General features: G+C 35.3%; 3 protein-coding genes across 3 annotated transcripts; 1 reads left to right on the top strand and 2 right to left on the bottom strand.

Moving 5' to 3' along the window:
* Positions 1-702: 702 nt before the first annotated feature.
* Positions 703-896, top strand: M406DRAFT_323710 (uncharacterized protein; the record flags this gene model as incomplete). The annotated part of the gene is made up of 1 exon (XM_040919805.1): positions 703-896. A coding segment is annotated over one exon (194 nt), but the record flags the coding sequence as incomplete, so codon positions are not given.
* Positions 897-5,245: 4,349 nt separating this feature from the next.
* On the bottom strand, positions 5,246-5,608 carry M406DRAFT_263123 (uncharacterized protein; the record flags this gene model as incomplete). The annotated part of the gene is made up of 1 exon (XM_040917569.1): positions 5,246-5,608. A coding segment is annotated over one exon (363 nt), but the record flags the coding sequence as incomplete, so codon positions are not given.
* A 723-nt stretch (positions 5,609-6,331) lies between these two features.
* On the bottom strand, positions 6,332-6,538 carry M406DRAFT_264250 (uncharacterized protein; the record flags this gene model as incomplete). The annotated part of the gene is made up of 1 exon (XM_040917647.1): positions 6,332-6,538. A coding segment is annotated over one exon (207 nt), but the record flags the coding sequence as incomplete, so codon positions are not given.
* Positions 6,539-12,909: the final 6,371 nt, after the last annotated feature.

Genomic DNA, 12,909 nt, shown 5'->3' with positions numbered 1-12,909 from the left:
CTGAATCTATCTAATGATAATGAATGTATCCTTATATATTCAGCTCTTTAGTGTAGCTTGTTGGGATCGCTGGTAAGTATAGCAATCCAAGGTATAAAGCTCATTGGGATCGCTAGCGAGCCCAACGATCCTCCCTCCTTTACAACCCTAACCCTGGATTATATAATCAATGCTTTATCAGAATGTTGAGTTCTTGATACCTGATCCCTATTACTCATGATCTGTTCTGTGATCTGCATGTTGAATGAGTTATAACATCATCTCTCTCCTATTAGTCATTATTCTTAACGATCTTCTGTAAGTATTCTAGCAAGTCTTTATATTCATGATCTTGTCTTTCTAATCGAGATGCTGAACAGAATTAACAAAATTGCAAAACCGAAATCCTCGAATTCTTGTTCTGATAAAAAGAAGCAGAAAGATCTCCTTTTTCAGTTCATTCTTTCAAACGGTTTCGATATGCATTCCTGTTCTTATTGCAACAGTTGAGGCCTGCAATCGTGTATTGTTTCTTCTTACGATTCATCCCGTTGCTCGGAGTGCGTTTCCCAGAATTGCACCAAGTGCGACGTTCTGAAGCTGATGAACGCTGCTGAACTCCTCCTTACCTCTACTCAGCATCGAAAGCTGGAAGACGAGATAGAAGAGTTGGAGTTGAAGTTGCTTCGACTGCGTTAACAAAAGAAGATGTAGCGTGAGAGAATGTCTCGAGCTATTCATCGAGATCTCAAGAACCTCGAAGAGCTTGAGAAAGAGGAAGCTGAGGAAGCTGAGGCTGAGAGGGTTTGTGTTGCTGCTGAAGTGCAGGCTGTGATGGCTGAGAAATCTGCTATTGTAGCTGAAGATTCTTCTTTTGAGGGTTTTGATTGGAATTCTGTGAATCTGAGGAATTCTGTAATAAATTGATTGAGCTTTCTGGAGAGTAAGGTTTCCGAAGCTTCTGAGTCTCGGTTCAGGGCGAAGCGATTATCTTAGATGCTAGTTTTCTTTTTCCAATATTCAGCTACCTTTTCCTAAGCATTTTTAACGTTTTTCCGCAGTTCCCAAGAATTTTCGCTAGCTGAGTAACCTTTCCATTTGATGAGATATTCCCTCATGCTATCTATGCTTCTATGCTTGAAGATCTTTTCTACCTTGTATTCTGGTTTATTATTCTCTATTTCTGCTGCATTATCCGTTAGTATTTCCTGTACTGCTGATTCCAGTAGTAAGATATGGAAAATCAGATATATTCTCATCTCATGAGATAGTGCTAATTCGTAATTAACTAGAGAGATCTGTTGTAAGATTTTGAATGGTTCTAACTTCTTATGATTGAGTTTATTGCTGAATCTAGTTGTTTTGATGTTTTTTCGAAGTAAGTAAATCTTATCTCCCTTCTGTAGGATTAATCTCTCAATTCTCTTGGAGTTTGCATATTGTATCATTCATTCTTGAATGAATTGTAATTCTAATCGGAGTTCTTTCTGAACTTTTCTAATCTTTTTAATCCTTTTATCTGCAGCTTCTGCATCTGCTCCTTGCAGTGCCTCGTAGTAAGCTGTTGGATTGTATCTGTAGAGTATGAAGAATAGTAACTTCTTTATTGTGCTTGTATCTGTACTGTTATAAGCAAATTATGCAAGAGGCAATAGATCAATCCAGTTATTCTGTTTCTGGTTGATATAGTATCGAAGATACTATTCAATAATCTGATTCATTCTTTCCGTCTATTTATCTGTTTGTAAGTAAAATGCTATAAATATTCTGTAGTATATTCCGAGCTATTTTATAAGCAAAGTTCAAAACTTCGAGTTAAACTTTCTATTTCTATCGGAGATTACTTCCTCTAGCATGCTGTAATTAGCAATAATCATTCTGAAGAATGCATATGCAAGTTCCTCTGCTATACTGCTTTCCTTATAGAGAAGAAAATAAGCATACTTGCTTAGTTTGCAAATTATTACTAGAATGCTATTATATTGCATCTTAGTTAAGAGTTCTCATAAGAGAGATAGCTTAGTAATAAAGTTTAGACTAATAGATTGCTAAACAGTCATAGATACTAATAAGAGATGCAGTAATTCGTAAAGCTTATATCTTTCTGCTTTATTCTTTTTGCAGCTATCGCATTATTATAAGATGTTCTCAATTCTTTTTCTAAGGCTTAATGGATTCCAGTATTTCTTGATACATTTATAAGTTGCCTTAATCTCCTGATGCTTGTATACTGATGCACTGTATACATTCTTAATATAATTATCTTATTCGTTTGGAATCATTGATTCTGAATCCCTTTCCAAGAGTCCGATCCTAAGAGCAGCATTCAGTTCCCTATGCATATTGATAAGATTTCTCAACTCATCTTGAGCGAAGATGTTCTATATATCCGAGGAATCTGCATCTCAATAGTCTGATCTCCTGCTAAAAGTATCTGCTCATCCGTTTTCTAAGCCTTTGCAGTATACAATTTTAAAGTCGAACTGTAAGAGGAATTCTGCTCATCTAACTTATTGCTTATTCAAAACCTTAATCATTATAAACATAATCAGATTCTTATAATCTGAGTAAACTATAATCGGATATTATGCATCAATAAGATAGTATTGCTACTCCTCGAAAGCCTTCACTATTGCCATAAATTCCTGATCAGAGATTTCATAATTAATTTCCAAGCTATTCAACTTCTTTGAAAAATTGCTCATAATCCTTAAACATTCTTAGTCATCTCACTAACCAAGTTATCCTCCAAATACATATCCTAATACATCAGTCTCAACTTCAAAAAGCTTATAAGGATCTGCTTCACACAGAACTAGTTCTAAAGTAACATATCTAATAATCTCATTAAAAGCTTCTTATACCTTGGAAATTCATTTAAAGAGTTGCTCCTTCTTAGTAAGATTTGTAAAGAGATATGCAATCCGACTGTAGTTCTTAATAAACTGTTTGTAGAAGTTAACATATCCAAGAAAAAACCTAACATTCTTAACATTCCTGGGAATTAGCTAGTTTCTAACAGCTTCTATCTTATTCTTCTGTAGCTTGATGCATCCTAGCTTAATCGTAAATCCGAGATAGTCAACTTTTTGTATATGAAAGTAGCTCTTTGCAGGTTTCACAAGAAGTCTTGCATCTTGAAGCATTTGCAATACTGTTTCTACATGTTTCTTATATTCTTCAAATATTCAAGAGTAGATAAGAATATTATCGAGATAGGCAATGATAAACTGATCCAGATGCTTGCATAGAATGTAATTGATCATTTCCTGAAATGAAGCTGGAGCGTTCGTTAGATTAAAGAGCATAATCAAATATTCGTAGTATTTATAGCATATCCTGAAAGCAGTTTTCCATTCTTCTCCTTTCTTTACTTTAATCAGATTATAAGCTTCTTTCAGATTCAGAACTATAAACCACTGTACTCCTTGCAATCTATCTTATAGTTCTTTAATGAATAATAACAGATATCAGTTCTTAATTGTAATATTGTTGAGCTGCTTATAATCAATACATAGCCTGAGCTTGCTGTTTTTCTTAAATACAAACAGAATGAGATATTCTGCTGATAATCGCAATGATTATATATATCCCTTCTTAAGATTCTCATCGAGATACTCCCTAAGTGCTTCTAGCCATACCTTGTCTAGTCCGTAGATGGGGAAGAATTTGAGCTGTTTTCCTTCCTGTAGCAGAATCTCGTGATTATATAGGCTGTATTCTGATAATCCTATATCCAATTCTTCCTGGAACAGTTTCTTGAACTTGTAATATTCTCATAGTATATTCGCAAGTATTGATTCTGATCCTTGCGCTGTTTCTGCTATCTGGAGGAACAGTAGGTACTATTAAGCATGCTTCTTTTCTGATAGCGTTTTTGAGAGCCTTAAGCGTTCGCTCCAGGCTGGAGCGAGTGCTCAAGGGCCTGGTTTCGAGATTTTTCCTGTATAGATCTACAATTCACTTTCTGAAGCTTTTCCTTATCGCTCCGGAGCGGACCAACTTGCTGAAGATCTCACTTCCGTTGTTTTGCTAACCTATTAGCATCCTAGCACTGTTTGAGTTCGCCTGTTACTAGATTCTTCTCCTTGAACTGCTAGCCCTGCTAACTTGGAGGTATATATGAAGTCGTCTGAAGCCTCTTTTCCCGAGTATTCTTCAATAACTAGCTTCGATCCTGCATTGTTGATTGCAACTATCTCTCTGAATACAGCTTATTCCTATAAGATCTAGCCAGTAGTCTAATCAATTCGAGAATTATGCTCCTTAAGCCATAGAAATCCTATAATCAGCTTATATTGTGCTATATCTGTAATATTAAAAGAAGCTCTGATTATACATTCTTGGATTAAGATAAGTAGATAATTAATTTTCTTATCAATTACTCCTTGATTGTATGCAACAGATTATTCTTTCATGATGCTAAGGGTATATGAGCATCTCTTCCATCTTCATTATAGCTGTACCTGATTAACAATATGTAGAGATATAAAGTTTCTCTGAGTATTACTATTCAATAGTACGCTGTATTTATATCCTTGAATATATATGTTAAACTTGATGTAAGCATAATCTATTCTGAAAGCTTCATATAGAAACTATTCCAGTCTAATCATCTGCAGTCTCTTTACAAGCAATCCTGTTCTTTTGAGTTTATTAAGAACTGCTTATTCTTCTAAGCCTGCTTCGCTGCTTCTTAAGCAAGCTTCTTAGCTTACTTTTGCTTATATTATTATTATTCCTAATCTTTCTTCTATTGATACTAGTTGCAAACCTTATTATTAATATGAATCATACAGAATATCATCTTATACTGCTATCATTTTATTTCCTTATTCATGCATTGCATGAAGCAATCATCTGATAGTCCGATATATGTATTGTAGTACTGTTTATTGAGAACCTTTCTAAAGCGGAGTTCTTATTCTTCAATAGCCTGAAGAATTTGTTCTGATTCTCTAATGAAGAACTATTCATATTGCATCTTCTCTGAGAAATGCATTCTGCAGCTATGATAGATGCAGAAGATTCAAGCTAGTTCGTAATATAAATCATGAAGTAAGCTAATTCAAGAATTCTTATCTTCTCGCAATTCGATGCTTTGCAAGGAGATATAGATAAAGAGCTTCTCTAACCCTATTCCATAAACGAAATATTCAACTCATATTGTTTTCTTATTCTATCCAATGCTAAAGAGAAGCCTTCCTGTAAGCTTCTTGGATTCATTATTCACAGAAGACTTCGGTAAATCATTAGATCGTTTATTCTAGCTTAATCTTTCTGTTGCCTGAGAAGCATTCTCTATATTGCTTAGATATTTATACCAGTAGCCAAGAGAGTACCATCCCTTGTTCATATCCCTAGCTATGATATCTGGTACAGGTGATGGGGAATGGCGAAGAGCACCGTTGTTAAGCCCTTCCTCCAGCGCCTGGATGCTTCGTTCAGTAACATCGGAGCAATCCGAGTTGTTGCTGCTCATAGTTGTGCTGAGCGTATACCCTCGCCCTGCTATCGCTATCTGCCTGTGGCGCCTAGGTTTCTGAGGAAACCATTCTGAACCTTCCTTACTCGAAAGGTGTATTAAGCAGTTATCATCATAGCAGAATATCCAGCTGAGACTTCCGTAATCAACAGAATCCGATACTTGCTCCGAGAGAGTGTTGCTCAGTTGATTGAGTTCCTATCATCGAGCAACATTCATCTAGCATCCTTCCTAAACTAGTTGCCATTTATTCTTCCGGAGTTAATAGCAGTTGCATGCAATATATCCTTGTTTATTGCAGTTATAGCAAGTAATACCGTTCTTCTTGCTATACTGCCTGTTAGCTGCATCGAGTTCCATGGGATCAGCATGCATAGTACCGCTCTAAGCCGTACTGCTATATCAACTGCTATTCTTATTTTGGAGTTTCTTACCCGTATTAGCTAGAAACCTCCAAATCTAGCTTCCTTCCTTCTTGAACTTCTTTATCCATTATTCATACAGACAGTTATCGATGCAGATAGCTTGATTAAAGAATATTGCAAAGTTCTCCAGCTAATCCTGCTTAAAGATCTTATTCTTAATATCATCCTTGAGTTCCTTATAGTAGTATTTCATGAGATTCTTGTCTTCCTATAGGAGTTATGCTAAGAATTGCTTAAATCTGATTATATAAGCAGAAGCTGATTTGATCTGCTTGAGATCCATAAGCTGCTAAGCTGTAATGCATTCTTCGTTGGAATTACTAAAGATTTTCTTAAGAGCTTTCTCGAAGCTTTCAAAGGAATTGAATATATTCTTGGTATTCTGGATATGCGCATTGGAATTATTCTGATGCTTCAAGTGGTTATATAGAGAAGGTTTGTACTAAATGAGAGCATTCTTTTCGAGACGAATCCCTGCGAGAATAATCTTCTCAGATTCCTTAGTAAACTGAGTTTTGTGATACAGGAAATACGCCCTGCAGTGAGTAAGGAATCCATGCAGCGTTTTCTGATTGCTGTTATATATAGCAGGCTTGTTCATCTTGTACGCCTTTCCAGCACCACTGGTGGCTGTAGAGGTGAACTGCGCCTGTTAGGCCTGTTGAGCTAGCTGGGCCTGTTAGTTGGCAATGGTGGCGCTCTGGGCCTGCTGTTATTCGCGCAGATTCTGGATACGCTGAGTAAGCTGGTATACCTAATTAACCAGTTCTTCCTGAATAGGAGCGTGCAAGAACGAAGGGATTCCTGAGGGAGCTATCGTATTCTGTATTGCTCAAGAGGATAATACTGAACTGTTCTTGAACAAGAGTTGTCAAAATGTAATGAGTACTGCAGCAATCTGAAGATTTCCAAGTATACAAAGAGGTTTATGCTAATAAGAGCAGTGTCGAAGTATCAAATTCTTGAATACGGAACCGTACAAGTCTCAATAAGCGATGCAAGTATTCACTGCTTTTGGGGCTATCAGAGTAAAGAGTAATCTGATACTTAGATTGATAACTGAAGAGCTATGTACTGAATCTATCTAATGGTAATGAATGTGTCCTTATATATTCAGCTCTTCAGTGTAGCTCGTTGGGATCGCTGGTAAGTATAGCGATCCAAGGTGTGAAGCTCGTTGGGATCGCTAGCGAGCCCAACGATCCTCCCTCCTTTACAACCCTAACCCTGGGTTATGTAATCAATGCTTTGTCAGAACGTTGAGTCCTTGACACCTGGTCCCTGTTACTCATGACCTGTTCTGTGACCTGCATGTTGGATGGGTCATAACACGAGTATTGTATGCTAATGAAGTAGTATTACTACTTTTCGAAAGCTTTTATTATTATTATAAGTTTCTAATTAGAGATTCTATAGTTGATTTCTGAGCTATTTAATTTCTTTAAAAAGTTGCTTATAATTCTTAGATACTCTTAGTTATTTTGCTAGCTAAGTTATTCTCTGAATGCATATTCTAATGCATTGATTTTAATTTCAAAAGATTTATAGGAATCTGCTTTATACAGAATTGATTCTGAAGTAATATGCTTAATAATCTTATTAAAAGCTTCTTATACTTTAGAAATTTACTTAAAGAATTGATTTCTTTTAATAAGATTTGTAAAAGAATATGCAATTCAGCTATAGTTCTTAATAAATTATTTGTAAAAGTTGATATATTCGAAAAAAGATCTAATATTCTTAATATTCCTGAGAACTAGCTAATTTCTAATAGCTTCTATCTTGTTTTTCTGTAGCTTAATACATTCTAGCTTAATTATAAATCCAAGGTAATTAATCTTTTATATATAAAAGTAATTCTTTACAGATTCTATAAGAAGTTTTGCATCTTAGAGCGTTTGCAATACTGTTTTCATATATTTCTTATATTCTTCAAGTATTCAAGAATAGATAAGAATATTATTAAGATAAGCAATAATGAACTAATTTAAATGCTTATATAGAATATAATTAATTATTTTCTGGAATAAAGCTGGAGTATTTATTAAATTAAAGAGCATAATCAAATATTTGTAGTATTTATAGCATATTCTGAAAGCAGTTTTCCATTCTTCTTCTTTCTTTATTCTAATTAGATTATAAGCTCTTTTTAGATCTAGAACTGTAAATCATTATACTCCTTATAATCTATCTTATAGTTTCTTAATAAGTAGCAACGAATATTAGTTCTTAATTATAATATCATTGAGTTGTTTATAGTTAATATATAATCTAAGCTTGCTATTCTTCTTAAGTATAAACAGAATAAGATATTCTGCTAGTAATTGCAATGATTATATATATTCTTTCTTAAGATTCTTGTTGAGATATTTCCTAAGTATTTCTAGCTATACTTTATTTAATCTGTAGATAGGGAAGAATTTGAGCTGTTTTCCTTCTTGTAGCAGAATCTTGTAATTATATAAGCTGTATTCTAGCAATTCTGTATTCAATTCTTTCTGAAATAGTTTCTTGAACTTATGATATTCTTATAATATATTTGCAAGTATTAGTTCTGATTCTTATGCTGTTTCTGCTATCTGGAGAAACAGTATGTCAGGTGGAAAGGTTGCAAAGGCAATGTGGCGAGGTTTTTTCTCTCTTTCAGGTATATACAACCAGAATAACATTGAGGCCTAAGGAGCTAAGTTCTGCTCAGCAGTGCTGATGTGGCTAGAAAGCCGCTTTATAGCTGCATATTGCTTAGTCATCCGTAATCCAGCTGGCTTAGCTAGCCCTGAGCTTTGCTGGCACAATCAGCTCTGACAGATTGTCCCCCCTTATCAGGCCTTGTTCTCAAGGCTTTTGAGGCTTCCGAGCTTTCGTTGCTTTCAGGCTTCCGTTGCTCCCAGGCTTCCGTTGCTCCCAGGCTTCCGTTGCTTCCAGGCTTTCGCTGCTTCCTAGCTGCTCCTATGCTTTCTCAATGCTTCAGGCTCTTAAGATCTCTCAGTGCTTCAAGCTTCTCAAAGCTTCTCAAGATCTCTCAGTGCCTCAGGTTTCTCAAAGCCTCTCAAGATCTCTCAGTGCCTCAGGCTTCTCAAGGCCTTTCAAGATCTCTCAGTGCCTCAGGCTTCTAGGCCACTCAAGGTCTCTCAAGGTCTCTCAGTGCCTCAGGCCTCTCAAGATCTCTCAGTGCTTCAGGTTTCTCAAAGCCTCTCAAGATCTCTCAAGATCTCTCAGTGCCTCAGGCTTCTAAGCCACTCAAGGTCTCTCAAGGTCTCTCAGTGCTTCAGGCCTCTCAAGGCCTCTCAAGGTCTCTCAGTGCCTCAGGCTTCTAAGCTACTCAAGGTCTCTCAAGATCTCTCAGTGCCTCAAGCCTCTCAAGGCCTCTCAAGATCTCTCAGTGCCTCAGGCCTCTCAAGGCTTCTCAAGGCCTCTCAACCATCTCCCTCCTTCTCTTCTGGCTTCATTCCCAAAGCCTGTGAAAAAAAAAATCTCTTTTTAATCATATTCCAGATGTAAGTCTTCCGAATGCAATATCTGCACTATATACGCTGCTCAGTTGCTGCTCTTTCAGCACTTTATTCAAGCACTCTTCAGAACTTAAAGCTGTTTAATATAGATTATAAGCTTTCTACTAGAGATTTAATTTGCAGCTAAGAAGCTCAGTATTCAGAACAGCATCTCTGCAGCTATAACGAATAATTACAGCTTTTTGTTTTGAGAATTGCTCTCTAGTAACTCTAAAGCTATTACTATACTTTGCTTTATTACTAAGTATAGAAGAATAATTAGTTTGCAATCTAATATCTAAGCAATTTTAGTTATTAAGCAGATATTCTGCTTTAGCTCTGCACTCTTGCTTAAATAGCAAAGAGCATACTTTTGAAAATAAAAGATACTCAGATCTACTGCTTGCTTACTCTGCTCTCTCATTTGAATAGCAAAGAATATATTCTTGAAAATAGAAGATATTCAGATTTATTGCTTGCTTATTCTGCTCTCTTGCTCGAATAGCGAAGAATACACTCTCGAAAACAGAAGATACTTAGATCTACTGCTTGCTTACTCTGCTCTTTTGCTTGAATAGCAAAGAATATACTCTTGAAAATAGAAGATACTCAGATCTACTGCTTGCTTATTCTGCTTTCTTGCTCGAATAGCGAAGAATATACTTTATTCTAGCTTAGCAACTCGAATGCTCTGAATTTCTTCTGAATGCTTCTTGCATGCTGCTTATATACTGCTTGCTTGCTATTTGCTCTAGCTTAGCAATTCGAATATTCTAAATCTCTTCTGAATGTTTCTTGCATGCTGCTTGCATACTGCTTGCTCGCTGTTTGCTTTAGCTTAGCAACTTGAATGCTCTAAATCTCTTCTAAATGCTTCTCGCACGCTGCTTGTATACTGCTTGCTCGCTGTTTGCTCTAGCTTAGCGATTCGAATGCTCTGAATCTCTTCTGAATACTTCTTGCATGCTGCTTGCATACTGCTTGCTCGCTGTTTGCTCTAGCTTAGCAACTCGAATGCTCTAAATCTCTTCTGAATGCTTCTTGCATGCTGCTTGCATACTGCTTGCTCAACACTGCTTGCTCGCTATATGCTCTAGCTTAGCAACTCGAATGCTTTAAATCTCTTCTGAATGCTTCTTGCACGCTGCTTGCATACTGCTTGCTCAGCACTGCTTGCTCGCTGTATTCAAGGCTCGAAAGCTCGAAAATCGAAGGCTCGAAGGTCAAAGGCTCGAAGGTCAAAGGCTCGAAGATCAAAGGCTCGAAGGTTAAAGGCTCGAAGGTTCGAAAAGGATAGTAGTCTGATCGTTTGCTCTGCTCCTGCTCAGTATTAGCGCTGCTCCTAAGGAAAAAAAAGATAGAAAGCCTCGCTGGATTGCTTCCTTTAAAAGGGCTAGGCTTCAAACTATCAGATGGAAAGGTTGCAAAGGCAATGTAGCAAAGTCTTTTCTCTCTTTCAGGTGTATATAACCAAAATAACATTAAAGCCTAAGGAGCTAAGTTCTGCTCAGCAGTGCTGATATGGCTAGAAAGCCGCTTTATAGCCGCATATTGCTTAGTCATCCGTAATCCAGCTGGCTTAGCTAGCCCTGAGCCTTGCTAGCACAATCAGCTCTGACACAGTAGATACTGTTGAGTATGCTTCTTTTCGTTTATTGTTTTTAACAACGTTTTTAAGAGCTTTAAGCGTTCGCTCCAGGCTGAACTGAGCGCTCAAGAGCCTAGTTTCGAGGTTTTTCCTGTATAGATTCACAATTCACATTCTGAAGCTTTTTCTTATTGCTCCGAAGCGGATCATCTTGCTGAGAATCTTGCTTCCATTGTTTTGCTAACCTATTAGCATTCTAGCACTATTTGAGTTCGCTTATTACTAGATCCTTCTTCTTGAACTGCTAGCTCTGCTGTTTTGAAAGTATATAGGAAGTTATATAAAGCTTCTTTTTCTAAATATTCTTCAATCACTAGCTTCGATTCTGCATTATTAATTATAACTATCTCTCTAGATATAGCTTGTTCTTATAAGATCTAGCCAGTAGTTCAATCGATTCAAGAATTATGCTTCTTAAGCTATAAAAGCTCTATAATCAGCTTATGCTATGCTATATTCGTAATATCAAAGAAAGCTCTGATTATGCATTTTTGAATTAAGATAGATAGATGATTAGTTTTCTTATTAATTATTTCTTAATTATATGCAACAGATTATTCTTTTATAGTACTAAGAGTATATAAGCGCTTCTTTTATTTCTATTGTAATTATGCTTGATTGATAATATATAGAAATATAAAGTTTCTCTGAGTGCTACTGTTCAATAGTGCGCTGTATTTGTATTCTTGAATATATATATTAAACTTGATATAAGCATAATCTGTTCTGAAAGCTTTATATAGAAACTATTCTAATCTGATTATCTGTAGTTTCTTTACAAGTAATTCTATTCTTTTAAGTTTGTTAAGAACTGCTTATTCTTCTAAGCTTGCTTTGCTGCTTCTTAAGCAAGCTTCTTAGCTTGCTTTTGCTTGTATTATTATTATTTCTAGTTTTTCTTCTATTAATACTAGTTGCAAATCTTATTATTAATGTAAATTATATAGAGTATTGTTTTATACTGCTATTATTTTATTTTCTTGTTTATATATTATATAAGATAATTGTTTAATAATTCAATATATGCATTGTAATACTATTTATTAAGAATTTCTCTAAAGCGGAGTTCTAGTTTTTTAATAGCTTGAAGGATTTGTTCTAATTCTCTAATAGAGAATTATTTATATTATATCTTCTCCGAAAAATATATTCTGCAGCTATAATAAGTATAGAAGATTTATGCTAGTTTGTAATATAGATTATAAAGTAAGCTGATCTGAGAGTTCTTATCTTCTTATATCTTAATGTTTTGCAAGAGAATACAAATAAAAAGCTTTTCTAGTTCTATTTTATAGATAAGATATTCAATTTATATTGTTTTCTTATTTCATTCAATATTGAAGAGAAATCTTTCTGTAGATTTCTTGAGTTTATTATTCATGAGAGACTCTGATGAACTATTGAATTGCTCATTCTAGCTTAATCCTTCTATTGCTTGAAAAGCGTTTTTAGTATTATTTAAGTATTTATACTAATAACTAAAAGAGTATCATCCCTTATCCATATTCCTAATTATAATACTTAGTATAAGCAATAAAGAATATTAAAGAATATTATTGCTAAGCTCTTCTTCCAATGCTTGAATGCTTTATTTCATAATATCAGAGCAGTTCGAGTTGCTACTTATAAGAATGCTGAGTATGCACTCTTATTCTGCTGTTGCTATTTGTCTGCAGCGCTTAGATTTCTGAAGAAATCATTTTAAACCTTTCTTATTCGAAAGATATATTAAGCAGTTATTATTATAGCAGAATATTCAGCTAAGACTTTCGTAATTAATAGAGTTCAATACTTGCTCTAAGAGAGTATTTTTGCTTAATTGATTGGATTTCTATTATTAAGCAATATTTATCTAATATTCTTTCTGAACTAATTATTATT

The sequence above is a fragment of the Cryphonectria parasitica genome (genome assembly GCF_011745365.1).
Source record: "Cryphonectria parasitica EP155 unplaced genomic scaffold M406scaffold_7, whole genome shotgun sequence".
NCBI lineage: Eukaryota > Fungi > Ascomycota > Sordariomycetes > Diaporthales > Cryphonectriaceae > Cryphonectria > Cryphonectria parasitica.
This window is presented reverse-complemented; position numbering and strand designations above follow the sequence as displayed.